The following is a 27,915-nucleotide window of genomic DNA, read 5'->3' on the forward strand; positions in this document are numbered from 1 at the left end:
GGAGTTTCTGGATAACGGATTCCATTCCTACATTCCTTTTAGTACGACCATTAGAGGGCTTTTTAGCCTTATGTCATATAGAAGTCAAACAGCTATTATATATTATATGGAGGTTGAGGAATCCTAGACATTGCAGTGGCTTCTCCCACAGATGTTGACTTAAGCACAGGCCTCTTAAAATGTACATCTGTCCAAGTCTATCATTCTCAGTGGCCGAGGACCTCAGGAGTGCAGCCTATGCAAGCTATTATTGTTAGAAAGAATGTTCTGTTTTCCATGCCAAGCTACGCCCCTGGACTTTACTGAATGAGGAACAGAAGAAACTTATTTATAATCAGTGATAGTTTCATTTTTAATGTGTATAGGGATAGGTCACTTCCTTACAGAGAAATTATCTCTTTGGTTTTTAAGTGAAAAAAGCCACTGACCCTAAATTCACTTTTTGCCAAAGGTTATCTTAAGGATCATATGGAAGTGATGTACGCAAGTATTTGCCCCCATGAGCTGCTTCTTTCCTTCTTCAAAGACATTAAATAAGCCTCACGTGAAAAAACAAAGCTGAGCTTACCTTTATAATCCTTACTGGATTCAAAACAATCCTATTGAGTTTGTTTAATGTTTATATCATTTTAAGTATGGAGATTCAAATTACAGAAAGATCCCTTCCCCAGAAAACCCCAGGTCCCGAGCATTCTGGATAACAGATCCCATACCTGTCCTTTAATTTATAAAGATTTTAAAGGAGACATATTGTGTAAATGGAAAAAAAAAAACTAATTTTGTAGGCAATTATGAATAATATACGGTGTTGGTTTCACTTTGGGCTAAACATTAATCCTAACTGTAACAATGACCCCTTTATTGGAGCATCCTATCAGTTCTCTGATAGCCAATCACAGCACTCACAAAAGCAAAGACAGGCTTCAGTTCCCTATCAGGTCAGCCTAGCTCCTGATTGGTTCCTATTTTACAGTGCCGTGTACTGAGAGCCACCGGCTCCCCTGCACATCCAGAGAATTCAGTCAGCAGGAAGTGGAACAAATTGGCGGGGCTACTGGGGTTTTTCAATAAATCAGTCCGAAACACAACTTTTTTAAGCACAATCCTTCTATATTTAGAGGAGAATAATTCACTGGTACGGTCTTAATTTTTATATGATGTCTTCCTTAATACATGCAAGATGTTTCCTCTGCTCCATATGGCAGTAAAAACTAATAACCAGGCCATCATGACAGCATATGCATCAACATAAAGCCCAAACAGAAACCCAACAAGTCTTTTAAAGTTCTGGACTTAAACCCCAAAACAAATAAGTTGCACAGGAATGCTACCCATTATATGTCGAGCTTCTGTATCAAGCCGAGGAGACCACATCCCTTTAGCAGGGAAGATCTGTGCTTTGTCAAATGCCCCCAGTAGCCACCGATCTTCTTTATTGCTGATTTTTTTTTTTTATTTTGCTCCTGTTGGATGCCTGAGCTTAGGGACTGGCACAATATACAATATATATAAAATATAAAAGCCATGCCTCAATAGTAATTAGAAATTAATTCTGAAGTTCTATGCCAATATCGGTACTGCTGAGGATTCTGGGCAGGCCAGGACTGGAAAGATGTGGGTTCCGGCAACTGATAGAGGGGCTGCTGTAAGATGCCATAGACCAGTGCTGTCCAACTTCTACGGTGCCAAGGGCCGGAATTTCTCTAGCATACATGGTGGAGGGCCGCTAATGGAAGCCAGTTTTGACCACTCCCCTTTTTGAAACCACACCCACTTCAAACCACACCTATTTTATCACAATGGTGGTAACACAGCAAAATCCCAAATGCTTGGTCCTTACTGTAGGGATATCAACCATCATTCATATGTGAAAGAATTATGCCATATTAAGATATACCCTTAAATTCCATATGCCTCCTCCTCCCCTGTGGATAGCAGAGCAACCCCCAGTACATAATAACACACCTTAGGGACCATTTAATGGCTATTTCCAACTGCTAACAAACTCCCACAACAAGCCCCTGTCAGGTTCACCTCCCACAAGCAGCATAGGGCAAGCAGAGTATGGCACACACAGGCAGCACTCTGCCTGTCCTATGCTGTCTGTGTGTGCCATACTCTGCCTGTCCTACCCTGCCTATGTGTGCCATACTCTGACTTCTCTATGCTGCCTCTGTGTACCATACTCTGCCTGCCCTACCCTGACTGTGTGTGCCATACTCTGCCTGCCCTACCCTGACTGTGTGTGCCATACCCTCCCTGACCTATGCTGCCTGTGTGTGCCATACTCTACCTGCCCTATGCTGGCTGTATGTGCCATACTCTGCCTACAGTACCTATGTCTGAGGTGTGAAGAAGTGAACAATGGGAGTGATTACAGCCTGAGCCTGAGGTGTGAACACTGCAGGGGGTGAACCATGCAGGTATTAAAAGGTGTGAAAAACACAGGGGATTAAATTTTTAAACAATACAGAGGGATTACAGCCTGAATCTGAGGTGAGAACCATGCAGGGGGCCAGTTAATCTCAGTACTGATACCATTTAATGCTTACTCAAAGGTAAACCATCAAAGCAGCCAGACAGATGGGGGCCACACAGAGGGGGGTCGCGGGCCGCCAGTTGGACAGCACTGCCATAGACCATGGATCCCCAACCTTTTATACCTGTGAGCCACATTCAAGTGGAAAAAGTGTTGGGGAGCAACACAAGCATGGAAATGGTCCCTGGGGGTGCCAATAAGAGCTATAATTGGCTACTTAATAGCCCCTATGTGGACTGGCAGCCTACAGAAGGCTCTGTTTGGCATTATACTGGGTTTTTATGCAACCAAAACTTGCCTCCTTACCAGAAACTCAAAAATAAGCAGCTGCTTTGAAGCCACTGGGAGCAACATCCAAGGGGTTGGGGAGCAACATGTTGCTAAAGAGCCACTGGTTGGGAACCGCTGGCATAGACAGTCACTACTTATTGGCCCGGTGGGGGTGCTACTTTGGCCTTTGCGTACCTGAAATGCCAGGGCCTGATGCTGGGGTACCATTAGAATACGGCGGCACACAGATATTATTGCCACACTTGCCTGACTGGTAAAAATTAGGCTTCATGTCAATGTTATAAATAGATATAAATAAAAATATTGGAAGGCTGGTATTTTTTTCCAGAAAAGGTGGCAACCCTTCAGGCAGATGAACCCTACCCTGGGGATTGCTCGCCTGTGGCCTGAAGAATGAAACAAGAATCAGTAGAAGCGCCCAACAACATACAAACTGCTTTCAGCTACTGACTGCCATCAAACCATGTGGTACCAATAAACTGTACTGTACTACAAGCAAAGCTTATCCCCTGGAGTGTATGCCTATTGAGCTGTGGTACTGGTGCCAAGCTGTGCCAGATATCGGGAAGCGATCCCAGTGCTACTAATCAGACAGTATGGGGCAATAGCCGCCACTACACAGTGGCCATGTGGGAGCCCCTGCCCCCATCCCCCCCCATTCCCACGTAGCCAGTCCCGCCCTCCCACATCCTGACGTCACCGGGCTGGAATGCGCTTCCTGCGGCGCTTCTTGCTCTGGCTGTGCGCGTCCGTGTGAGTGCGGGGGCGCGCTTGTGGTGCGTCAGCGCAGGCTGGGTGCTACTCGGGAGGGGACCGTTACTGAGAGCGGACACTTCATTCAGCGCGCAGACCTGCCTGGGCTCGGAGGCCGCAATCTGAGGCAGCGCTTAGTCTGTGCGATTCAGCCCGGCAGGGCGCCGCTCCTGGGATCCAAGGGCCCCACGCCAAAGGTGAGCCGCCGCTCTGTGTTACCTGCATTCTGGCCCCAGTGTCCGCTCACTTGGTACAGTCTGTGCTTAGGGCATTGCTGCTCCGTATCTGCCTCCCTGTGGGGAATCCATATGGCTTAGAGAAGCCGGGACGTGTAGCAGCTACTTTGCACGCCGGGAGTTGTATTGTTTGTCAGTGATAGGTACAGGGGGGCAGACTTGGGGCTCTACAGCTGCTGGGAACTACTGCATTCACTCGCAGGGGATTGTGGGACTTGTAGTACATGCCACCTGGAGTTTTTCCATTGTGGAGTTTGTGCTTCAGTAGGTAGAGGGTTAATAGAGACTGGGGGAGGGGGTGACCTTGCTTAGGGGCAGCTTCCTATAAACTTTCCTTGTTGTGGGATCCCACCCTTCCAGGGCTGCAGCGCTCTCCCTCCTTAGTTACTGCGCTAATTACATGATCATGTGTGTAGGGGGCTCTGTGTAAGTGAATTGGGTGTCTGGCTGGGACTGTATGTACCCCCCCCCCCATAGAGACAGCAGGGAGTTTCCCTGCAGGAATGTGCACAGAGGGAGGCGGCAGAGGACATCCTGGGAGGGGTGAAGGGGGGGCAGTCTCCTTCTTTCTCTCTTTATTTTTAACAGTAGATCATTACCATAACCATAGATATTATTAACCAGGGCTCAGCCGGCCCACGCTGTCCCCTTTCCCTGTGTGTTCAGTAGGGCGCAGGGTAGTTGTGCCACGGTCACTATAAGTACAATATAGCACTGCTTCATTTGGCTGCTGGCTCCTAACAGAGTCTCCTAAGAGAAGGCGGCCCCCAGGCACGAATAATGGTTTGGCTGACACTGAGGGCACTTATATTGAGTTATGAGTGGGTGCTTGTATGTGGCTTTTTTTATTGAAGCCCGAGCAGCGTTTTAGCCCAGAGGCTTCCGAGGGTGGATGAGTCCCAAAACGTATTCTTGGCAGGGCCGGGTTCAAGGGTGGGTAACAGAGCCTAAATCTGTGCTGGGAACCTTATGAGATTAATGGTGAGGTAATCAGTATGACAAAGGAACTAAAATGTTCTGAAAGCTTGCTGTGATTATCTTAGTTAGCCAATAAAGGTATCGCCTTTATACCACTTTTATTTCTAAAGGGTTACCCTTATAAACATTTTGACTGGCTAACACAGTATATCACCTTTTCCTGCATGGTGAAGATTCAAATATAAATTCATAAAAGAGCTTTTATGAAACTCAGTGTCCCACTTTTCCTATGATTATCTGCCACCCCGGGCAGGCAGGGCCCTTTGTGCAGAGGATCAGGGTAGTCTGGATTATATAGAGGAGCAGCCACATTCTCTTTACAGATACTACACTTCAATTTAGCTGAAAGGACAACAATTACCATTTCCGCCCAGTAGGAGTGTAAAGCCACACTGGGGCTTATTGGCTTTGAGCAGCTGTGCACACAAGGTGCAAATCAGCACTCCCTGTGCCACCAGCACCTTATTTGCACCTTGATGTGACCTGCACATTGTTCATAGGTCCCAAGTGACTCCGTAGTTGTATCTAGGCACTGAGGGTCATTTATAAAATTTGCACAGTGCAGAATTATTCACACAGTGAACGTATTTACTCTACCTGTATTTATATTTATAAAGCTGGACAAGACTGGTGCGTTTAATGGGCAAATATAATTGCGAAATTTTTATTCACAGTGCAAATGCCCTTCAAGTTTTTTAAATATGGCATATTCGTAAATTGCGAATGTTTATGCGCGCAGTCTGTGTCCGCGCTATATTTATTCATAATAAATGGGCACAGAGGGCAAATCGCAGTCTCATTTGCGAATTTTTGTGCGCAATTCACATTTCACTGCGATTTGCATATATCTAGAAGGCATTTCCCTTGTGAGTAGAGGAGGCCATACCGGGCAGATTTTATCTGCCAGTGTGTGGGCACGAACAATGGGTCTGCCCGACCGAGATTTGGCCAATTTCAGGCCAGATGTTGACTGGGCAGGTTTGATTTTTCCGTCGTATCGGGAACCACATTGGCTCGTTGATGTGGCCCCTGTTTTAATTTGAATTCGCCTGATATTGCTCACCCATAGGTGAGTGTATTTGGAGAAGATACGTTTGATTGGTGACCTCGCCATAGAGTGGATCTTACCGTGTATGGCCAGCTTAAAAGTGGTAAAGTGACCCCCCCCTAGACCCTGTCTAAGCTCTAATATGAGCTGTGCTGGTTAACCCAAGATCAAACCTGTATACATCTAATCAAGATGGTGCTACTGAGAATATTCCCTAATATAGGTTTGTGTCAGAGAAAGAGATTTGTCACAGTGATTTATAAGTTAATTATCTGGAATTGTCTCCCCATCTGTGGGCAGCATGTTTTGTTAGGGTTATCAACTACAAATACATACGTTTTTTTCTTTTAGCATAGTGCTATTCTAAGGTAATTTGCAGTTGGTCTTGCATTGGTCTCTGTTTTTTATTTTCGTTCAGCAGATCTTCAGTGTTGAATTTTAGCATCTACCTGGTTGCCAGGGTCCAATTTAAACTAGAAACCAGGCAGTGGTTTGAAAGAGAGAGGGGATTATAGGAGGGCCTTAATAGAAAGATAAGTAATAAAACAATAACAAACTATTGCTCTGTGGGGCTACAGTTTAATTTTTACCTGCTGGGGTCAGCGACCCCCATTTGAAAGCTGGAAAGAGTCAGAAGTGGAAAGCAAATAATTCAAAAACTATAAAAATAAAAAAATCCAGTTGTAAGAATTCAGTTAATCTGAAGGTAAACAACGGCTTTCAGTCCTGCTTCCCCCATACACTTGCGTGCAGAAATCCCTTATACACTGGCGCAATGTATTTTAGAGAAGTGTGTGTTTGTGACAACATCTCCAGCTGTGATTTCTGTTTCCTGTCTGAAATGGAGTCCTTCCTGCCCGTGTCTGTCTGTAGTCTGACCGAACAGCAGTAGCCTTATGTTTCATTAACTAGGACTCCACCCAAACACTGTATTTTGCATACAGAAAGAAAATGTCATTCCAAGCAACTTTCCAATACACATTCATCTCAAAGTAAATGTAATTGCCATTGAAAGCAGTGATTTATGTCCAAGGCACTGCTGGTTGTGACCCTTGTAGTATAGCAGAAACCTGCAGCATAACTGACCTGGGGGCAGCTGATCTCTGCTACATTGTATCAGGAGTTGAAGGGGGTAAATAGCAATAACATGTACAAATAACTTTTGAGATTATTATTATTAACATTTATTTATAAAGCACCAACATATTCCGCAGCGCTGTACAATAAGTGGGTTTCATACATTGGACATACAGAGTAACATATAAAGCAATCAATAACCGATACAAGAGGTGAAGAGAGCCCTGCCCAAAAGAGCTTACAATCTACTAGGAGATCACTTAAGATGTGTAATAAATGTGTATTGGGAAGCTGCTTAGGATCCTATTTTCTTTAATAACTGTAACGCATTTGTCGCTCTTCTTCCTCTGTCATTACTGGTGTTGGGATCACACAGATCAGCTGTGCAGTTCCGCCATATACTCTTACACTTTGTGGCGCTGCTGCATTTGTACTTCTGGCCTATAGATAAGAGCTTGTGATCACCACGTGTCGGCACCTTGCTGAGCGGCTTTTCCCTTCCCTTGAGGTGTGTTTTTGTTTGCTCTTTTGTTATCAAGCAGTACGAGGCCAGTTAGGAAAAATGTAAAAACCTCCAACCCTCGGGCCCTACTGAACTGCAGGGCTTGTTTTCTGTCTTGCAGCCTAGTAACTGGCACTGGGGTCCATATAGAGAACATCAAGCATTAACCAAAATCAGATCTTTATTTTACATCCAAAATAAGTGGGGCACTAAAAAAGCCAATACGGGGTAAGCTGTCCGAGTTGGTCTTTCCTACACTCTGCCAGCCCCAAAGGCCAATGGATTGTGATACATACTACACCTGATTATTGAATGACCCCATACACATACTTATGGACTCTATGGCCAGCCATGTCTTTTGAGCAGTGCCAGTGCGGTCTCAATAAGGAGTCCTGTTTTCTATAGTGCAGAAATGATCACGGTAACTTCCATTGTCATCTCTTTAAATGCATGTTGTTCACATTATATTTATTGTAAATTTTACTGGGGGCAGATAGTCCTAAACGTGGCCATAGTGCCCAACTAGAACACCCTGCTAGGCTAGGATCACATGCCTCTTTTCCTGATGGCTCTGCATAGGCTGTATAAATAGTCTCTCAAATATGTATGTATATCTTTATAAATCAACTGCATGGAAAACTAGCACCCCACTATTACCCATAGAAGCCAATCAGCAATAAATTCTGATTAGACTACTACAAGTTGTAAAATAAAACCAGAGATCTGATTGGTTGCACTGGGTAACTGCAGGGGTGCAACTTGTCACCAGTGTTAGTAAATCACCCCCAGTGTCCCGGCTTCTTTCTCCAGCAGTGTGTTTACTTTTTTTTTGGGTGGGGGTTGTCTGCTGAAGGCTTTAAAGGAACAGTAACACCAAAAAATGAAAGAGCTTTAAAGTAATAAAAATATAATGCACTGTTGCCCTGCACTGGTAAAACTGGTGTGTTTGCTACAGTAACACTACTATAATTTACATAAATAAGCTGCTGTGTAGCCACGGGGGCAGCCATTCAAGCTGGAAAAAAGGAGAAAAGGCACAGGTTTCATAGCAGATAACAGATAAGTTCTGTAGAATACAATAGTGTTTTATCTGTTATCTGCTATGTGCCTGCGCCTTTTCTCCTTTGAATGGCTGCCCCCATGGCTACATAGCAGCTTATTTATATAAATTATAGTAGACTTTCTGAAGCCAACACACAACTTTTACCAGTGCAGGGCAGCAGCACATTATATTTTAGTTACTTTTATACACTTTCATTTTTTGGTGTTACTGTTCCTTTAAGAAGCTTTTAAAGCCCTTTTCAGTTTTAGTATCCAGCCCCAGGCGGTTTTGTGTGTTCACCCTAGCAGTGTATTTTTATTAATGACATTTTTATTCTGTGCCATAATGGAGATGTTAATTTAGGAACGTTCTTTATGGAGGGTGAGAGGGGGCCTGTGTGCCAGGAATCCAGTTCCCTAGACATTACTACTTATATCCCGGCCAGGCTTGTTCTGCAGAGAGATGGGGGCCCCCCAGCACCCTTGTTGAAACAGTGCCCCAGCAGGCTGTCTGTGCTACTGTGCATTTCAACTGGCTTGTGCCTCACTCAATAAGTTAGGCTAGTTGGGTAATTATCTGTGGTTTATCTGCTTCCTTTTCTTGGGAATATAGGGGCAGTACCGTGAGCTGCTCATTTGTATTCCCTTTTTTCCCCCCAGTTTATTGTTAAAGAACAGCTACTGTGTGCGCATGAAAGCCCCAGCCTGTGAACTTTAGTGACTCCATTGTTAAACCACAGACAGGTATCCAACTACCTTTATCTTCCTAGGGATAGTAAATGGGTAAATCCATTCAGCTGTGATATTACAGATATGGGACCTGTTATCCAGAATGCTTGGGTCCTGGCGTTTTTCAAGATAAGGTATGGAGATCCAAATTACAGAAAGACCCCTTAAGTCTACTAAAAATGAATATAAACAATAAATGAACCCAGTAGGATTGTTTTGAAAAGCATATAATTAAAAAACTGATTTTATTAAAATGGAGCATATAAAAGATGTATTACCCATAATTGAAACCCTCTGGATAACAGGTTTCTGGATAACTGATCCCATATCTGTATCAGGCAAGAAGTATGCTGAATACGCAATAAGCTATGTTTTCATAATGTACCAGGAATTCTAAGACTTCAGGGAAACTACATCCTAATTGGCTACTTCTTCTCAGCACTGCTGACTGGCACAAGTACCAGGAGGCATGGAAATGAGCATCTGTTGTCAGGTTAGCCCCCAGTAGCAGCACAGTATGGGACAATGGTTAACGTCCCATATACCGTCAATGGCTTTATGATATGGAATGAACCCACCTGTGCCAGTAAGGTGTAACTCAAAAGTGTAATTTTATATCCATGTGAATAGTAAGCAAAGTCACAGATGACAGTCTGGTTTAGTTGTCCCGTCCCTCTGTTCTGCTTATAAATCTTGTGTACTCTATGCCTATCCATGTCTGACCCACTAATGCCAAGTTTTCCTGGCAGAATATGGGTACAGTTATGAGCACTGTGTCCTACAATGGTAACTGTTGGTAGGGGTCATCATGAGCATATGCACTGCCTATTGGCTGGCAGATTCCACTGTCATCTAACTCAGTTGGTGCCAGTTTTTAATGGCACTGTTACTATTAGTCATGTGCTGGTTGACCCTCTATCCGTGGGTTTACTCTTTGGTCAAAAGAGTTAGGGTTGAAATTTGGGCAACCATTGCGGGTTGGGTGCAGGTCTGAAGCAGGGCCGGAACTAGGGGTAGGCAGAAGAGGCACCTGCTTAGGGCGCGATGATTGGGGGGGGGGGGGGGGCGCTAGGCATGTACCTCTTCTTAGGAGCAGTGGCCGACCAGGTTGCCTTGGGAGCTCAGTCGGCTTGGCCCGCCCCTGGTCTGTAGATCACTGATCCTCTGCTCCTGAAGTTTCCATATCTTGGAACCTAAGGTGCATACACAGCAGATAGACATGGTTGCAAAATCAACATTTTGTGGGTTAGCCTTGGGTGCTTGGGTGCTCGGGATAAGTCTTTCCTGACCCACACATCACTACCATGACTGGGTGCATGTGCAGAGCTGCAGTTTCTAAGCTTTCTGTACCGTGCCCATCTTTTATCACTACAGAGCAGGCAGAGCAGTGGTGCTACAGAGCAGTGGTACCCAAACTGGGCCTGGCCCCATTTTACACCATCTTGTATATCCGCTGAACTGTAGGAGAGTGACTCGCTACCCTGTTATGAGCTAAAGGGTAAGGACTACATGTTTTAGTGACTGAAGATCCTTGGCTAAGGCTACAGCCACAGGCGACATTTTCTTGGGCTGGCTAAGAGAAATCACCCTTTTGCTCCAATCTGCTTTATGGCGTGTCTGCCCAGGAGACACCATGTCGGCCTTGCTGTAGACACGCAGTGGATATTGCAATAAAATGCATTTCAACTTGAAATCTGTCCTGAGTGTTTGCACGCAGGCCAATGCAGACACACCATAAAGCAAAGCGGAGCAGAAACCTGGTTACTTGGCCTGTGCTCACACGCAACCCAAGATAAATGCCTCCGTGTGGCAGTAGCCTAAGGGGAAAGTACTCTGGGCTGTGAGGATTTTAAACAAGAGGCGCGCTGGCCTGAGGGTGGAAAGAAGGGTAGCAATTGTGCTCACTGGGGGAATGAGAAATAAAGAGATATTTAGGTTTTCCTTTTCCTTTAATGCACATTTATAAAAAGAAAGAACTTGAGTACTGAATGTGTCAGCATTTTCTGCATATTTCTACTTTTATTTTTATCTACTCACCAACTTTGGTTTCCGTTTTGGCATGTTTCTTTTGTTTTCCTCTAATTTGCAGTAGGACCATTAACCCCTTTGCCACTGAACCAAAGACTTGAACCCATTGAGTGCAGTGGAAACAATGGAACATCTAGCAGTTTGTGTGAGTGCAGTTGGGTGCTGCCTCTCTCCTGTACAGTGATGGGCAGTATGGCTTGTGGTGAGGCAGTGTGGCATCGGAAGGGTTAAAGAGTGCGAGTGCCAGAGGAAGCTGACGGATACACAGAGGCAGCGGTTAGAGTGGGAGACCTGGGGCGGCCCATATAAGGAGACAATGTAGTCGGGGAATCTCTGCCAGGCCTCTCTGCTCCTGACGGTTGCTTATGAATGCTGCTCTTCCGCCGTTAGTCCAGGAGCTTTGGATATTTGACAATGTGTTTATATGGCTCTGTTACGCGTTTCCTTGCAGCTTTACCAAAAATGGAGACCTGTGGGTAACCGCGACTGTCTGAGCACATTCTAAACATCTGTGTAACAGTCAAAGGGGAAGTTCACCTCTACATTATATATTAGTATGTTGTAGAATGGTCAACTGTTTGCAGCTTTTCAGTTGGTCTCTTTCCACCTTGCAGTTGGGAGGGCACTGACCCCAGCAGCCTAGAAATACTATGGCTGCTGAAATTCCAGAGTGGGCAGCTACTGAACAAAAATCATAGTAATTCAAAAACTGCAACAAATATAGCTGACAGAATATTACTGTCTGTATCTCACGAAAGGTTAATTTAAAGGTGAACTGCCCCTTTAAGAACAGGTACAGCTATAGGGGGTGAAGCAGAAATGTATAATGTTTCTAGCCAGGCCTAATTGAGTGGGCAGATGCATAAAATTTTCCATACAAGGAAAAACGACTGAAACATTGCAAAATATGTTTTCCAGGGTAAGGGTGGTCAAATCATTCAACTATTTGAATACACATCACATTTATGAAGCATTATAGTCCTGGCTTAAAGCGTCCCCCCCAGCAGATCCTGGGCAGTCAGCAGGGCCAAACCTGCTTATTAATTGAGCTTGCCACCACTTTGCTACAGGTAGCCACTATGGAGCTAATTTAAGGGAGCAAAGTGTAGCAGCGTTGGCAACCTTAATCTGCCCGTGTGTGGCCAGCTAGGCAGTGACACTTTGGCGGCTTTATAAACATGGGCTAAAAATATATATAGTGCTATTTGTGTGGATCTCTGTAATATAAACTGGATATGCAAAAGGTTGCATTGCCCTGTGGCCAGCATTGACCAAGTGTTCCAGCAGCAGACCCCCATGGTTTGTTTCACTGAGGCTCATTATTGGCAGCCTTTATGTGGCATATCTGCATAGGAAGTAAAAGGTTTACACCCTGTTTGTGCGCTTATTGGACTTTGATGTGGCGCTGCTCTTTATATCCCTGTGCCAGCTCTGCAGCAGCAGCGTTGCTATGAAAGGGTATCAGTCGCTCCCAATAACAGCAGTTTATGGCAGTGCATTGAGCAGAGGCCTGCCTGTGTCTGCTGGGTGAGGCAGAACCTGGCTATGGCAAAACAGCCCTGTTCTGTGAGCACTGAGTGGGAAGTGCCATATTGAATGGTGCCAAGTGAAACTCTGCATTAAAATCATAAAAAGGTTGATTTATATTTTGGAAGTTTATATACCTTTTTAACATAAGCCCACATAAGGGTTATAAGCTGTTCATCTGCAGAGATATTGTTGAATAAGAAATGGTTACATGTCCATTGTTCTACAAGGCCTTGTATATAACCATGTTCCCTTAAAGGAGGCATTTTATATAAAGTTCATATTCAGTTATAATATTCATCCTTCCTCAAAATATGAAAGGATGCAGAAATAAAGATGTTTTGAAAGCATTTTACCTCCTAAAACTGTCATTATATGAGAGCTGCATACACAACCTCTCAAGTCAGAAGCCAGAGTAAAAGAAAGATGGGGAGTGTCGCTTCAGTCTCCCACAGGAAGTGGTCACAGCACTGACGGACAGGCTTTACTAAACAGTAGTGGGGGGGGGGGGGGGTGTTTTTTTTCAGTTGACTATCATAAATGTATGCCCACCCCTTTAGTGTTCAACTTCTATTCACCTTTCCAAAAAAAAAAAAAAAAACAGATGTAACTAATGTCCACAACCTTGTGAGCCACAGGCCTTGTTATACTATGGGAAGAAAGGTTTAACTCACTGCTAACTCTTGTGCCCTTTTCTTTTCAGATGGCCCGTTATTCAGTATTGACGTTTGGATTACTTACTTGTTTGGCTTTGTGCATAAATGCCCAGCAAGGTGAGTGACTTTAACCTATTTAAACTGTAGAATTTGACTTTAATTGTGCTTAGTTTAGGGGCATACATAGCCTAGGCATCATAGCTCTCTGTACAGTTAAAAAACTTTGGGTATGTCCTTTTTAGCTTTATTTGGTCTTGCCATCATCACCTGCTTCTCATGTACCCAGTGATATCAGGTCTCGTGCCACTGACCACTCAGCTTTGCCACCTCTCACAGTATCAGGGGGCAGATAGAGATGTATATAACACTGCAATACTGATATGACTTTCAAAACAAGAGGCTGGAGTGCTGCAATAACAAAATATCTGTATTTGCTATCAGTCTCTCCCTATTTTGTCCAGTTTCTGCCTATTCAGAGCAATTTTTCCCAAAACAAAGATGCACGGATTTCCAAACAAAAGTAGTTACAAGAGCCATCCTTGATAAAGGTCCTTATGTGGACCAAAACGTTGATTATAGCTGGTCCTTACCATATATAATATAATATATATATGTATATAATATTGTGTGTGTGTGTGTGTGTGTGTGTGTGTGTACAGCCATGTATATTTTACCTAGTTTGATGGAGGGCATTGGGATATTCAGCTGGTAACTGGTCAGTGTAAGAATTGTCTGTTCGCTGAAGGCATCCTGTAAGATGAGAATGACTTATTGAGCCTTTGCATTTTATTTTTGTCCTGTCTGGTTGTTTCATGTGGAAATGGGATTTTTCAACTTATCACTAATAAATTTATTTTTTCTAGGTGGGACAGAATGTCTAAAAGCAAATGCCAAATCATGTGGAGAATGTATTCAAGCCGGGCCCAACTGCGGCTGGTGCACTAAAGTGGTGAGTTTTTGCCAGATTTTGTCAAGAGCTCATTAGTAAAACATTTTAGAGGTGTATTTTGGTAGTGCCCAATAATGGGCAGGTATAGATGTGTCACAGCAACTGAACCATACCTTATTACACATAAGAGCATCTTAATGCATAGAACAGAATAAAAGAACTCTACTTAATTAGTGTTACAATAAGCAGAGCAAATTATTTCATAGTCAATGGCTATAAAGCCCCAGATGTCATCTAAGCCTACTTTATTATATCCGGTAGCTGTGCGACTGAGTGACTGTGGCCAGGGAAATACTGCTGTATACATTCCGTTCTCTCATATGACTTCTATATTGAGCAAACTAGAAGATATAGGTCCTAAGTTCTAGAGCAGGGGTAGGGAACCTATGGCTCGGGAGCCAGATGTGGCTCTTTTGATGGCTGCATCTGGCTCGCTGCCAAATCTTTAATAAAAAAAAAAAACTGGGGGTGTGGCCTGCGCTTGGCATATAGAAGACGTGTTCTAAGTCTTAGAAAACGTCTTCTATCCGCCGAACGCAGGCCACGCCCTCCTCCACATCCGGCATCCTTGGCACCCACCCTACCTTGCCCCTGCGCTCGGCGGATAGAAGACGTGTTCTAAGCCTTAGAACATGTCTTCTATCCGCCAAGTGCAGGCCACGCCCTCCTCTGCATCGAATATGCATCCGGCATCCTTGGGGCCCACCCTACCTTGCCCCGCAGCATCCACGGCCAAACATATTGTATGGCTCTCACGGAATTATATTTTAAAAGATGTGGTGTTTATGGCTCTCTCAGCCAAAAAGGTTCCCGACCCCTGTTCCAGAGTATGTCTGAGACATGATGCCCTCCTAATGTAAGCCAATGCTGGAGAGGAAAGGGTGTTAAATAGCTGCAGTTCCTTTCAAGAGAGCCACAGTGATATATTGCCTCCTGTATCATTGGCCTTAGTATTGGTTATTGCCAAAAAAAAAATTAATGACTGCTGAAGTTGCAATAAAGCAAAGGAGTGCCGTCTCTGCCCAGCTAAAGGTGCTTAGTAAAGTCCAGCGATTACTGTATCTTAAACATTACACAGTAATGACATTTGCTTTCTCCTGGAAGAGGCTTCTGGCTATGGAAAATGGCAGAACAGCCCAATACCCTTGTACCATTTAAAATGAATTGTACGAATGGCATCTTTGCTGCACATTTATAGCTGAATCCCACTTTGAATTGAGGTGCAAAAATTAAAACCTTTTAATTTGTTGAATTTCAAGTATATATCCATTATCAGAGTAATTTATATGCCTTCTTTTCCCCGTGGTTAATCTCAGAACTTCTTACAAGAAGGAGAGCCCACGTCAGCACGTTGTGACGATTTGGCTGCTTTGAAAAACAAAGGCTGCCCTGAAGAAGACATCCAAAACCCCAGGGGACGTAAACAAAAGCTAAAAGATATCCCAATAACAAACAAAGGGAAAGGAGAACGTATGGACCCTGCAAACATCACCCAAATCCGACCTCAACAACTGGTATTCGAACTGCGATCAGGTAGGCTCCTAAACCTTAGATAGGGGGCAGCTTTCTCCTCTCCAGCACCATCTAATTGTGTCTGTTGTTTTATGCTAGGTGAACCCCAGACATTTAATTTGACATTCAGAAGAGCAGAAGACTATCCAATTGACCTGTACTATCTTATGGACCTCTCATTTTCTATGAAAGATGACTTGGAGAACGTTAAAAGCCTTGGAACAGCACTAATGACAGAAATGGAGAAAATTACTTCAGATTTCCGGATAGGTACATTTATCTCAAATTACTGTTGCCTAGCTGTATTATATATCAGCACTTGGTAGCCTGATGTCACTAGTCTTATTCCTATGCTTTAATACCTTGCACTATTTGCTGGCACTTATGTGAAATTAGTTACTGTTACATTACAATTATGTAGAAAACAGTAATTGTTACATAGTACTGCCAATTACAGTGTATGTCGCTCCTTAGAAAGCTGGCCATTTTATCCCTCCTTCCTAAATTGATGGGTGCTTACAAGTACCTGTAACTTTCTCTGCATCCTTTGAGAAATACTTTTAAAATGGCATGCCAGTGTATACCATTAGTATAGTCATCAGTTTTAGACCAGCCATGTAAAATTATAAAGGTTTCCTGCCCTTTGGATACTGGCATAAGCAATTCTACCAAACACATTCCTATTTTACTTGTTTTCTCTCTAGGTTTTGGCTCTTTTGTGGAAAAAACAGTCATGCCCTACATAAGCACCACTCCTGCCAAGCTTATTAACCCATGCACAAGTGATCAGAATTGCACCAGCCCATTCAGCTATAAAAATGTCCTCAACCTCACTAGCGACGGAAAGTTGTTTAACGACCTGGTAGGCAAGCAGCAGATCTCCGGTAACTTGGATTCTCCCGAGGGAGGCTTTGATGCAATTATGCAGGTTGCGGTCTGTGGTGTAAGTATTTTTAGCCATTATTTTGATCTTGGTTACGAGACTGTCTGTTCTGTACCACAAGAAAAATCATTAAGGGCATTGGCACATTGTTATGAGCCAAGGGGGTCTGGTCCAAAGGTTGGGCCTAACTGGTTGGGCCTAAGGTCTACCTTAGAATGTATTGTGGTTTTTGGCCTTAGAAATTCTCAAGAACTTTTGGGCAGTATTGGAAGTACATGTAAAAAGTCAAACAGCGTTTGTTTCGCCGCCCCATATAGATAGCTCACACATTTATTTTACTCTGGCTTGAAATTCTGCACCTTTGAGCAGTGTCATGTTTTAGTGGCTTAAATCGGTTGTTCACCTTTAATTTTACTTTTAGTATTATGTAGAGCAATGTTGTCCAACTTATAACATGTAGCAGGCTATTTATCTCATACAGCACAATTCAATTCAAATGATGTCATATAGTGAAGTCAATGGGGTGTTTGAGCAGACTGGGGGATATAAAGATCCTTTGAAGGGCCACGGCCGGCCTGCGGGCCTCCAGTTAGACTGCGCTGATGTAGAGAGTGCTTTTTGAGAGAATTTGCAACTGGACTTCATATTTATTTGCAGTTTTTTGAATTATTTAGCTTTTTGTTCAGCAGCTCTCCAGTTTAGAATTTCAGAAGGTATTTGGTTGCTAGGATCCAATTTAACCTGGCAACCATGTAGTGCTTTAAAAGAGAGACAGGAACATAAAGGAGGAACAGTTTTTTTTTTTTTTGTTTTTTTTTTTACTACTAGGGTCAGGAAAGGCAAATAATTTAACAAGCACCTCTGTTTTGCGCAGAATTTTACAGATCTCCACATTCACAGTGGACAAAGCAAATGAAACGTAGATTACAAAAAAAGCACCATATAGTGATATATATTCTACATGTACTTATGTATTACAAATCCCAGAATAGGAAACCACGTTATGTGACGATTAACATTTTCTGTTTAATGTTTTTCTTAAAGGAGCAAATTGGTTGGAGAAATGTCACACGCTTGCTGGTCTTCTCAACTGACGCAGGATTCCATTTTGCCGGAGATGGAAAATTAGGCGGCATTGTATTGCCAAATGATGGCAAATGTCATTTGCATGGGAACATGTACACAATGAGCCACTATTATGTACGTATCTTGTATTGCCCACGTTACCGTTTTACTCAATAACTTTCTTCACAATTACTGTTTTCTACATAATTGTAATGATTATTCGGTAATCTACAGGTGTGTTTTTTGTTTTTGTTTTGTTTTTTACGTTCAGTGTATTATTGAAAATACTGTAGATACGAATTGTATTTTTGGGTGTTCATTTGTTTTGTTTTGTTATTTTTAAGGACTATCCCTCAATTGCTCACCTAGTTCAGAAACTTAGTGAAAACAACATTCAGACCATTTTTGCTGTTACAGAGGATTTCCAGCCAGTCTACCAGGTATTTATATTTGTTTATGTCTATGGTATATACACATGAATAGTAATAATAATTACTTGAGTTTAAGAGGAAAAAAATAGGTCTGGGAGACAAAAACAAGACTGGAGGGGCGAAAGATCAGAGGCAGAAGGGAAAAGTGCAAGGGTCAGAGAAGGATGGGAGTTTTGGAGAAGGGGGGCAGAAAGAGAAGGGAATAGCAGAGAAAGAATAGAACAAAAAAGTGAACAGAGTAGGTTTGGTGGTAAGTAGTGCTGCTATGGAAGAAATTTCTACTGGGGTGGTCAGCTAAATGCTGCCATATATGACTCTTAACATCAAAGGTATTTTCAAGACGCTGCTGTATGATTGCTAGTAACTGCCATTGTTTTGTCCTTTTCTGTTGAGCAACGGAAAACGGACAGTGGAATGTTAACTTTAATACATTAATGGCTCTGTAACATTATCCATATTTGTGTTTTTTTGACAGGAGCTGAAAAATCTGATACCAAAATCAGCTGTGGGAACCTTGTCCTCAAATTCCAGCAATGTGATTCAACTGATTATTGACTCCTATAATGTAAGTATCTGCCAGAAGTATCCATACCCCTGACGGCACTTTTGGTTTTATAGTTTTGTTCATTACTGTTTCATAGCTCTCTGTTCATTTCTATTGGAATCCAAAATAATCCTAAGTGATCTTTTTGTTTCCAGTCTCTTTCCTCTGAACTTATTTTGGAAAACAGCAAATTGCCAGAGGGTGTAACAATCAGCTATAAATCATTCTGTAAGAATGGAGTCAAGGGAACTGGGGAGGATGGAAGGAAATGTTCAAACATTTCTATTGGAGATCAGGTGAGTTCCCAACACATTTAGGCCTATGAAACCCCCTTGATTTGGACTATAGTAAACCTATTTGCTTGTTTCATGCAAGCAATCCCTGCTTATCAGCATAGGCATCCCTTTTTCCTATTCAAACAAATGTGAAGCAGCTGCTTGCAGGAAAGGTTGTTTGGGTTAAAAATCATGCAATGTCCACCAAAGTGGATGTGCGGTGCAGTACATAATGTGTCCAAGTAAGTGGATACTAACAGAGTTGCTTTCTTACAGGTGGAATTTGAAATTAGTGTGACAGCTCACAAGTGCCCCAAAAAAGGACAAGCGGAATCCATAAAAATCAAACCACTTGGATTTACCGAAGAAGTAGAGATTGTTCTCCAGTTCATCTGTGAATGTGATTGCCAGGAAAAAGGGACGCCCAACAGCCCTGAATGTCATCATGGAAATGGAACATTCGAATGTGGTGCCTGCAGGTATTGTGCTTCCTTGCATTTATTGGGCATCAGTGCACTTTAAAGCCCTGGCTTGAAATCCCTCTGTGCATAATGCCTTATTTTTTTAAATGTATATATTGTTAATACATCACATGTCATTTTTAAATTGCCAATTTTATTCATAGTGCAGTGGATATAAATGGCTAATAAATAAGAGTAGTAGAGCTTCAGTTGGTTGAAGTGGCCAAAAGGAATTTGTAAACGTGCCTCTACAACAGGATCTTATCCACAGCCAATCCAGCTCCTCTTTTCAGCTATAAAATAATAAATCGCTATGCTGTTTCCATGACAGATGTAATGAGGGGCGCATTGGGAAGGAGTGTGAATGCAGCACCGATGAAGTAAACAGCGAAGATATGGACGCTTATTGTCGAAGAGAAAATAGCTCTGAAATCTGCAGTAACAACGGGGACTGTATATGCGGCCAGTGTGTGTGCAAAAAACGGGACAATCCCAATGAAGTTTACTCCGGCAAGTACTGTGAATGCGACAACTTCAACTGTGACAGATCCAATGGGCTGATTTGTGGAGGTAAGAATCGATCACATAATTTATATGTTTCAGAGGGCAGAAACACCAGCTGCAGTCTTGCATTCATTCAGTCTCAGTACTTTATTATTAGTCTTTATAGAGTGCTGACTGGTCATGCAGCACTTTATAGCACTTTATGCATCATTCTGATCCGTCCCTGCCCCAGTGGAGCTTACAATCAAAGGTGCTTATCACATTCACACACGAACACTAGGGTCAGTTTTATCAGAATCCAGTTAACCTGCCTGTGTGTTTTAAGCATTCCTTTTGCAAAGCATAAGTAGAACATACAAACTCCTTGCATTCACTGGCAACTGTTGTAAGGGTTACTAAAGATGTTTGAAATTGTAAAATCAAACCATATTTTTGTTACAGGTAAAGGCGTGTGCAAGTGTCGAGTATGTGAATGTTTCCCCAATTACTCCGGCAGTGCTTGTGACTGCTCAGAGGATACCTCCACTTGTATGGCAAAAAATGGCCAGATATGTAACGGGAGAGGAATATGTGACTGTGGAAGGTGTAAATGTACAGATCCTAAATTCCAAGGACCAACCTGTGAACTGTGTCAGACCTGCGTTGGTGTTTGTACGGAGCACAAGTAAGTGACTTTCTGGTAATGGAGACTGTGTGGTCTTAAAGGAACAGTAACACCAAAAAATAAATAGGTGTATCAAGTAATTAGGTTATAACACACTAGTACAAGTTGTTGTGTGTTTGCTTCAGGAACACTATCATATTTTATATAAACAAAGATACAGTGTAGCCATAGGGATAGCTGTTCAAATTGAAATAGGGCTAAATGGCACAGGTTTCGTGCAGCCTGTAAACACTATCATATTCTACAGAGCTTATCTGTTATCTGCTATGGAACCACCCTTTTTTCCAACTATTTATATAAACTATAGTAGTCTTTCTGAAGAAAACACACAACTTTTACCAGTGCAGGGCAACAGCACATTGTGTTTTAAACCTGTGCCTTTTCTCCTTTGAATGGCTGCCCCATGGCTTCACAGCAGCTAACTTATATAAACTATAGTAGTCTTTCTGAGGCAAACACACCAGTTGTAGTAATGCAGGGCAACAGTATATTATATTATTACTTTTATACACTTTCATTTTTTGGTGTTACTGTTCCTTTAAGGGTGAAGACACATGGGGCTACTTGTAGCAGCTACTTGTTGTGGCTTCTAATGACTCTGCCGATGAACGGGGATGTACAAGTCGGGATGCCTCTGTACAAGTCGGAGGCAGACTGTTATGATCTTAATATGAGAAATTATGTGTGTTTGTGTAGACAAGTATATTTATTTTCGACCGTTCAGATACTGTATATGCCTCTTATACAGACAGAGGATATATATATATATATATTTTTTAAAAGCTAAGTGGACCTTCCAATATCTCCCAGTGCTGTAATCATCAATCTTTTATTTTTAAAGGGATGTTGCCTCTTGTACCCTTTACCTTTATACCATTTAAATCAATTACAGAGCATCTTATGAAGAGTACCATTTATTGTTAAAGGCTTTGCTGCCCTTTTGGTTACGAAAAGGATGAATTCTGCTTATTCTCGCATTGCCCGCTCCTGTCTGCTGCACATACAGTGCGTGTGGCTGGTCTCTGTGAATTCTTCCAACTTCTGCAAGAATCTGGAGAGCAAACTCTCCAACAGTCTGATATTATTAAAAGAAGTTTTATTTACTAACAGTATATTTTATTTTACAGAGAATGTGTCCAGTGCCGAGCTTTCCAGAAAGGAGAGAAGCAAGAAGTATGCCTGGAGCAGTGCATGCACTTTAACATCTCTTTAGTGGAAAGTCGGGAAGACTTGCCCCAGCCAGGCCAGGCAGAAGCCCTCACACACTGTAAGGAAAAGGATGCAGAAGACTGCTGGTTTTACTTCACGTATTCAGTCGATTCAAAGAATGAAGTTCTGGTGCATGTGGTGAAGGAGCCAGGTAATTGTTCTGTTCATGACATGACATAAAAGTGGCTGAACAAACAGAGAAACAGCAAAAATTAATTAGAAATATGTCTATGAGTGATGGGTTGTATTGGGTTTACACAGGATCTGCTTGTTTGGCAACCCAAGAGTCAAATCTGCCCTATTTTTATTAATTTGACCACTGGGTCAACACTTAGCATAGGGTACCCACTGCCAAGTTCCATATCCAGAGCCTGAAGCAGCCCTAGGCTGATGGGATATTCTAGACTGCCAGTTTAATAGCAGAATTAGCCCTGATCTGAGACCAGTAAGAGAGGCATTATTTTGGGAGCCATACATGGGCTACTCCTACACAATTCACTTTGTGGCCCTTGTCAGCACAGATAATTGGAAAATTAGGAAAGGCTGACTTCAAAGTGAAACCTGCTGTTAGTCTAGTTCAGCCTGCAAATGCAATTGTTTTTCACTAGTTGTGTTTTATTATAAGCATGAATTTACCCATTGTGTGCCAGGCAGGCGCTTCCTCTCTGACCTGAAAAAGCATTATTATGTACAGATGCACGGATATTTCGGCCTCTGCTCCTCCTACTGCATTTTTTCTGCTGGAGGAAATTTCAAAGAGTCTATTCATGACTTGGCACTGGAAAAGCATGGTATACAACCCATAACTTAATGGCATCGCCCCTCACATTTTTCATTTCTGTAAAACGCATTTATGTCCCTGTACGACTAACTGACCAACTGACTGGAATCATTCCATCCCCACTTCAATTTAATGTCACAATACAGGTATATAAAACTATGGCTGAGCCAGAAATACTTTCAAGAATCACCCAATAAGAAAATGTATCTAAAACGGTTTAATCAATTTCACAAGGAAATGGTGACCTTTAACTAACTATCCCTGCCTGGGTATTGGTAAGGAGTTATTGCCATTTTAGTATCCGGCTGAAAGATTTACATTTTTTTTTTATTAAGTATAATAAGATAATATGTTCAATAAAACGAGAAGGTAACGTGTTGCGCGAGTGCATCACACTAATGTGTCGGATGTGTTTTAATCCTAGAGTGTCCCAGCGGTCCTGACATCATTCCTATTGTCGCCGGTGTGGTTGCTGGCATTGTGCTCATCGGACTGGCACTGTTGCTCATATGGAAACTGCTTATGATCATTCACGACAGAAGGGAGTTTGCCAAGTTCGAGAAGGAGAAAATGAACGCTAAATGGGACACTGTAAGTCATTTTATGGCATCGCTCTTATATGCTTCTATCTGGTTCCTCTAACTACTTGCCGTGCAGCACTGTTCCCAGCCATTCTGTCTGCTGTCTTAATAAGAAGATCAGTAAGGCGCTCTGTATCCTGTTAGCTGCAATTATTTTTTAATATTGATCAAGCAAAACAGCTGCTTTATTTATAATGCCCAGAACACATTGCTGAAAGAATCATCTCTAACCTATGGAAACTTTTTCCATAATTTGGATCTTCATACCTAAAGTCTACTAAAAAACCCATAAAACATTAATTAAACCCAATAGGCTTGTTTTGCCCCCAATAAGGATTATTTATATCTTTAGTTGGGATCAAGTACAGATACTGTTTTATTATTACAGAGAAAAGGGAATCATTTAACCATTAAATAAACCCAATAGGGCTGTTCTGCCCCCAATAAGGGGTAATTATATCTTAGTTGGGATCAAGTACAGGTACTGTTTTATTATTACAGAGAAAAGGGAATCATTTAACCATTAAATAAACCCAATAGGGCTGTTCTGCCCCCAATAAGGGGTAATTATATCTTAGTTGGGATCAAGTACAGGTACTGTTTTATTATTACAGAGAAAAGGGAATCATTTAACCATTAAATAAACCCAATAGGGCTTGTTCTGCCCCCAATAAGGGGTAATTATATCTTAGTTGGGATCAAGTACAAGGTACTGTTTTATTATTACAGAGAAAAAGGAAGTTAGTTTTAAAAATCAGAATTATTTGATTAAAATGGAATCTATGAGAGGCTTTCCATAATTGAGTATTCTGGATAATGAAGATAACAGATACCATACCTGTATATTGATTCATGTGCAAGATGAAGCAGAAAGTGTCTCTTTGCCACATTGAGTTTTATAACTGTATCTAACCCTGACCTAAACTGTGCTCCAGTCATTGCCTTTGTTCTAGCTCAGACCCAATGGGGGAAAACTGCATTCTCTAAAAAGAAACAAGGGGCACTTTTCCATGCTCAGTTCTGTGGGGTAACAGTTGGGGTAATATAAGGAGCTAGGCCTTTGTGTTTGTGCAGTGATGAACTTGATGTTTTGTTTTTCCTTCACGTGGATTCCTCCCTCCAGCAAGAGAATCCAATATACAAGAGCCCTATAAATAATTTCAAGAACCCAAACTATGGACGTAAAGCCGCTCTCTAAGGCGCAGTTTGTATTTTCCTTTCCATTTTCCTACTTTTACTATGCATGTTCTTTTTTCCAACCTGCACTACTGATACTATTACTATCAAAGTTTTTGTGCCTGCTCGTGTAACACTTTGATTGATCTGTTTGCTCTGCGTTTCGTCTGCTGAAATAAACTCTTAGCCCGGGTTTAGATAATGTCTCAGTCAGTCAAGGTTTCCTGGGGCCCTACTGGAGCATAGACAGACCTCGTGGAGTTTGGGTTATTTCTTTTTGAGGTTGGTCTGTAAACTGGATTTATTAAAAGAGATGCTAGGAGTATGATAAAGACAGGCTTTTAAAGGAGAAGGAATGGCTAAGTCACTTGGGGGTGCCAAAATGTTAGGCACCCCCAAGTGACTTAGATCGCTTACCTTTTACCCCGGGCTGGTGCCCCTGTATGGAGAGAACAGCACCAGCCCGGGGTAGCAGCGAGCGCTTCCTACTTCCTATTCGCATGCGCCGGCCCACGGATTTTGCCGGCAGAAGAGAAAGGAAGGAGGAAACGCTTCCTACAGGTACCCCGGGCTGGTGCTTTTTTCTCCTAACAGGGGACCAGCCCAGGGTACAAGGTAAGCGATCTAAGTCACTTGGGGGTGCCTAACATTTTGGTTCAACCCTATCCCAGGATTACCATGTGTCACACTCATAGGCAGTGATCCCCAACCAGTGGCTCAGGAGCAACATGTTGCTCACCAACCCCTTGGATATTGCTCTCTGGCCTCAAAGCAGGTGCTTATTTTTAAATTCTTGGCTTGGAGGCAGGTTTTTGTTACATTAAAACCAGATACACTGCCAAACAGAGCCATAATAACCAATCACAGCCCTTATTTGGTACCCCAAGGGTACATTTTCCATGCTTGTGTTCCTACAGTTGAATGTGACTTTTGACCCTTGCTCTTAGGCATGAGACACAGGCAGACAGGGTGGTACCTTCTGGAAATGGAAGCACCCTCCAGCAGATCTTTCAGCTTGAAATCAACTAAAAAGCACTGTTTTTTGCATCTTTATGTGATTCTAATTGAGATCAGAGGAGGTCGCATTAATACCACATTTTTTAACAAATTAAAAAAGACGGTAAAATGCCCTTGATCTCCCTGTATGCCTTTTGGAGAAAGGGTTATTTGATATCATATGTTCAGGCTGCCTTGCTCCTTACTAGCATATGAGGGGGGTTGCTGGGGGTGGTTCTTTTTTTGTAGCAAAAGAAGTCATTTGAGAGCACTTCTCTTTGGTGCCCTGTAATGTCACATTTTGGGATTCATTTCTCAACACTGGGACAATTTGCCCATGGGCAGTAAACCATAGCAACCAATTAGTGATTGGCTTTTTCCAGCAAGCTGCAGGTAGAACAATGAATACAACAATTTCATTGGTTGCCATGGGTTACTGCCCACGAGCAAGTTTGCCCTGTGTTAATAGATGAGGCCAATCAATTAAAAAGGAGCCTGTCTGTGTGTTAGATTGATTTCCACAATACTGATGTAGGTATTAACTTTAGCATCTGAACACCCTGTGAGAGGGCAGTGGGATTAGTGAAGCAGGGGAGAGCGGTGGTGACTGAAAGGGCAAGAAATAATGCTGCATGGTCAGGAGGTTATTGGTACCACTTTAGAGACCTGCAGGGGGGTCAGGTAACAATACCTGTATAGCGGTCGGGTTTTGGGTAGGAAGTCCCTGATTCACCAAGTGGGTGGTCCATAGGTTCCCTGCCTGGGTATCCGAGTAAAGTGTGGTTCTTTTTCCTGGTTTGATCCGCCTCCAGAGTGAAGTCACTTCCGGTTCTACTGGTCCTGGGTAGGATGGTAAAAAATCTCATTGTGGATGGGTTTGGGCAGCGGACCAGGGGGTATAACAGCGTGATAAGTCGGGTTGCGGGTTACCACTCAGGTCCTGTCTCTCACATCTAAAAATATAAGTCCCTATTGATGAAATGGTTTGGAGACATAGTAAACAAATGGTATTGGTAGCATTAAACTAATACAAACATTGGCCCACGACCTAAAGTTACTAATGTGTGTCATAGTAACAACCAGTGATTTAAACAATGGAAGGAACAAGTGGATATAACCATTTAGCCATCTTACTGGATTTGTGCCATCTGATAACCATTCTGCACCTCCCATGGTATTGTTTCTAGCTTCACCCATTTGTAGAGTACTCCAATACTGAGTTCTGGATTGGTTTGCATCAGCGTTGGTTTGGTGTGTGGTTCCTATGAAATAAGAACATTCCTTCCGTTTCTTGTATCTGTGTAATAACTCGGGCTGTTCTCTTCCTGTCACAGGGCGAAAATCCCATCTACAAGAGCGCCGTGACAACCGTGGTGAATCCTAAATACGAGGGAAAATGAGGAAGAAGTAGTGTAAATGCCACAACACTGTATGCAAGACAGCATTCTTTGTACTCCCAAGAAGGTAGCAAAAGGGCCATACCCCAGTGACGCCATGATAGATACCATGGAAGAATCGCGTACAGTTAACAGAAATCCAGAAACATGTGCTCGCGAGAGCATAACGTCTAATTGGTGCCACACGACCGTCAGAACATTTTATTCTCCATAATGTTTTGTTGTCACTTGATCTTGGGTTCATTCAAGACCGCAGATAATGAAGTCCTCCCGAGGACGCAAGGTCACATCGTGCCTTTTTCATCCCCTTCCTCTTGTACAAAAAAATGGGATTTTTTTCTTTTTTGTTTGTTTTTTTGGGTAAGTGTGTGTGTGCCTGTGTGCGTCCGTCTGGAAGGGGGCAGGTTTGATCTCGCTCAGAGCTTTGCCAATCAGAGTATTATTGTTATGTATTTCTTTCGCCATTGGACGATCAGGGCTGGAATTTACAGACAGGCCAATAGTAACATTGCATACCTCAGACTCTCTCTCTGCATGATCAGCAGGTCTGTATGCATCTCCTCGTGCCAAGCCACTTTTGAATAAGTGAGAAAAGGCAAATTATTTGACACATAATGTACATAATAAATACCCGGTCCGTGAGCATGCTTCTATAGATGGTAAATTCCAGCTCTGTGTCATTTTGCTGCCTGACTCCTGTACCTAACCAAAAATCACCTCCTCATAGGGCCTTAAATCTCCCCATGTCCTATTATATGTATGTTCTTTGGAAATTTGGTGCTTCCTTTTGCCTTAATCATTTCATTCTGCCATCAATTTATGTACATTTGCTATCTACCTACAAATTGTCCCTCCCCCTGGTTATTTACACCCAAGCGTTCTCATGTACAGCCTTTAAACAAAGACGTTCTAACAGCGTGCCATTCAGCGTATATCAGTCTCGGACCATTCTCATTGCCTCTGTCCCATATTTGTCACAATCTTGTTTTTAAGTGCCTTTTTATTTTAGCAGGTTTTCACTTTTTACAATACTGTTAACGGAAAGTTATTTATTAAATAAAAACGACTTAAAAAATCTTAAA

The 27,915-nt window shown here is 42.5% G+C and overlaps 1 protein-coding gene across 2 annotated transcripts; it reads left to right on the forward strand.

The window, feature by feature from the left end:
- Window positions 1-3,531: 3,531 nt before the first annotated feature.
- On the forward strand, window positions 3,532-27,915 carry itgb1 (integrin subunit beta 1). 2 transcript variants are annotated; one of them, XM_012964425.2, is made up of 17 exons: window positions 3,532-3,780; window positions 13,453-13,522; window positions 14,269-14,354; window positions 15,671-15,887; window positions 15,966-16,136; window positions 16,571-16,809; window positions 17,794-17,949; window positions 18,159-18,254; window positions 18,721-18,810; window positions 18,945-19,085; window positions 19,341-19,543; window positions 19,857-20,095; window positions 20,471-20,693; window positions 21,821-22,053; window positions 23,108-23,274; window positions 24,388-24,468; window positions 26,771-27,915. In XM_012964425.2, the coding sequence occupies exons 2-16, from the start codon at window positions 13,453-13,455 to the stop codon at window positions 24,460-24,462; spliced, it is 2,406 nt and encodes an 801-aa protein (XP_012819879.1). In that variant the 5' UTR covers window positions 3,532-3,780; the 3' UTR covers window positions 24,463-24,468; window positions 26,771-27,915.

The sequence above is a fragment of the Xenopus tropicalis genome, chromosome 6 (assembly GCF_000004195.4).
Source record: "Xenopus tropicalis strain Nigerian chromosome 6, UCB_Xtro_10.0, whole genome shotgun sequence".
Classification (NCBI taxonomy): domain Eukaryota; kingdom Metazoa; phylum Chordata; class Amphibia; order Anura; family Pipidae; genus Xenopus; species Xenopus tropicalis.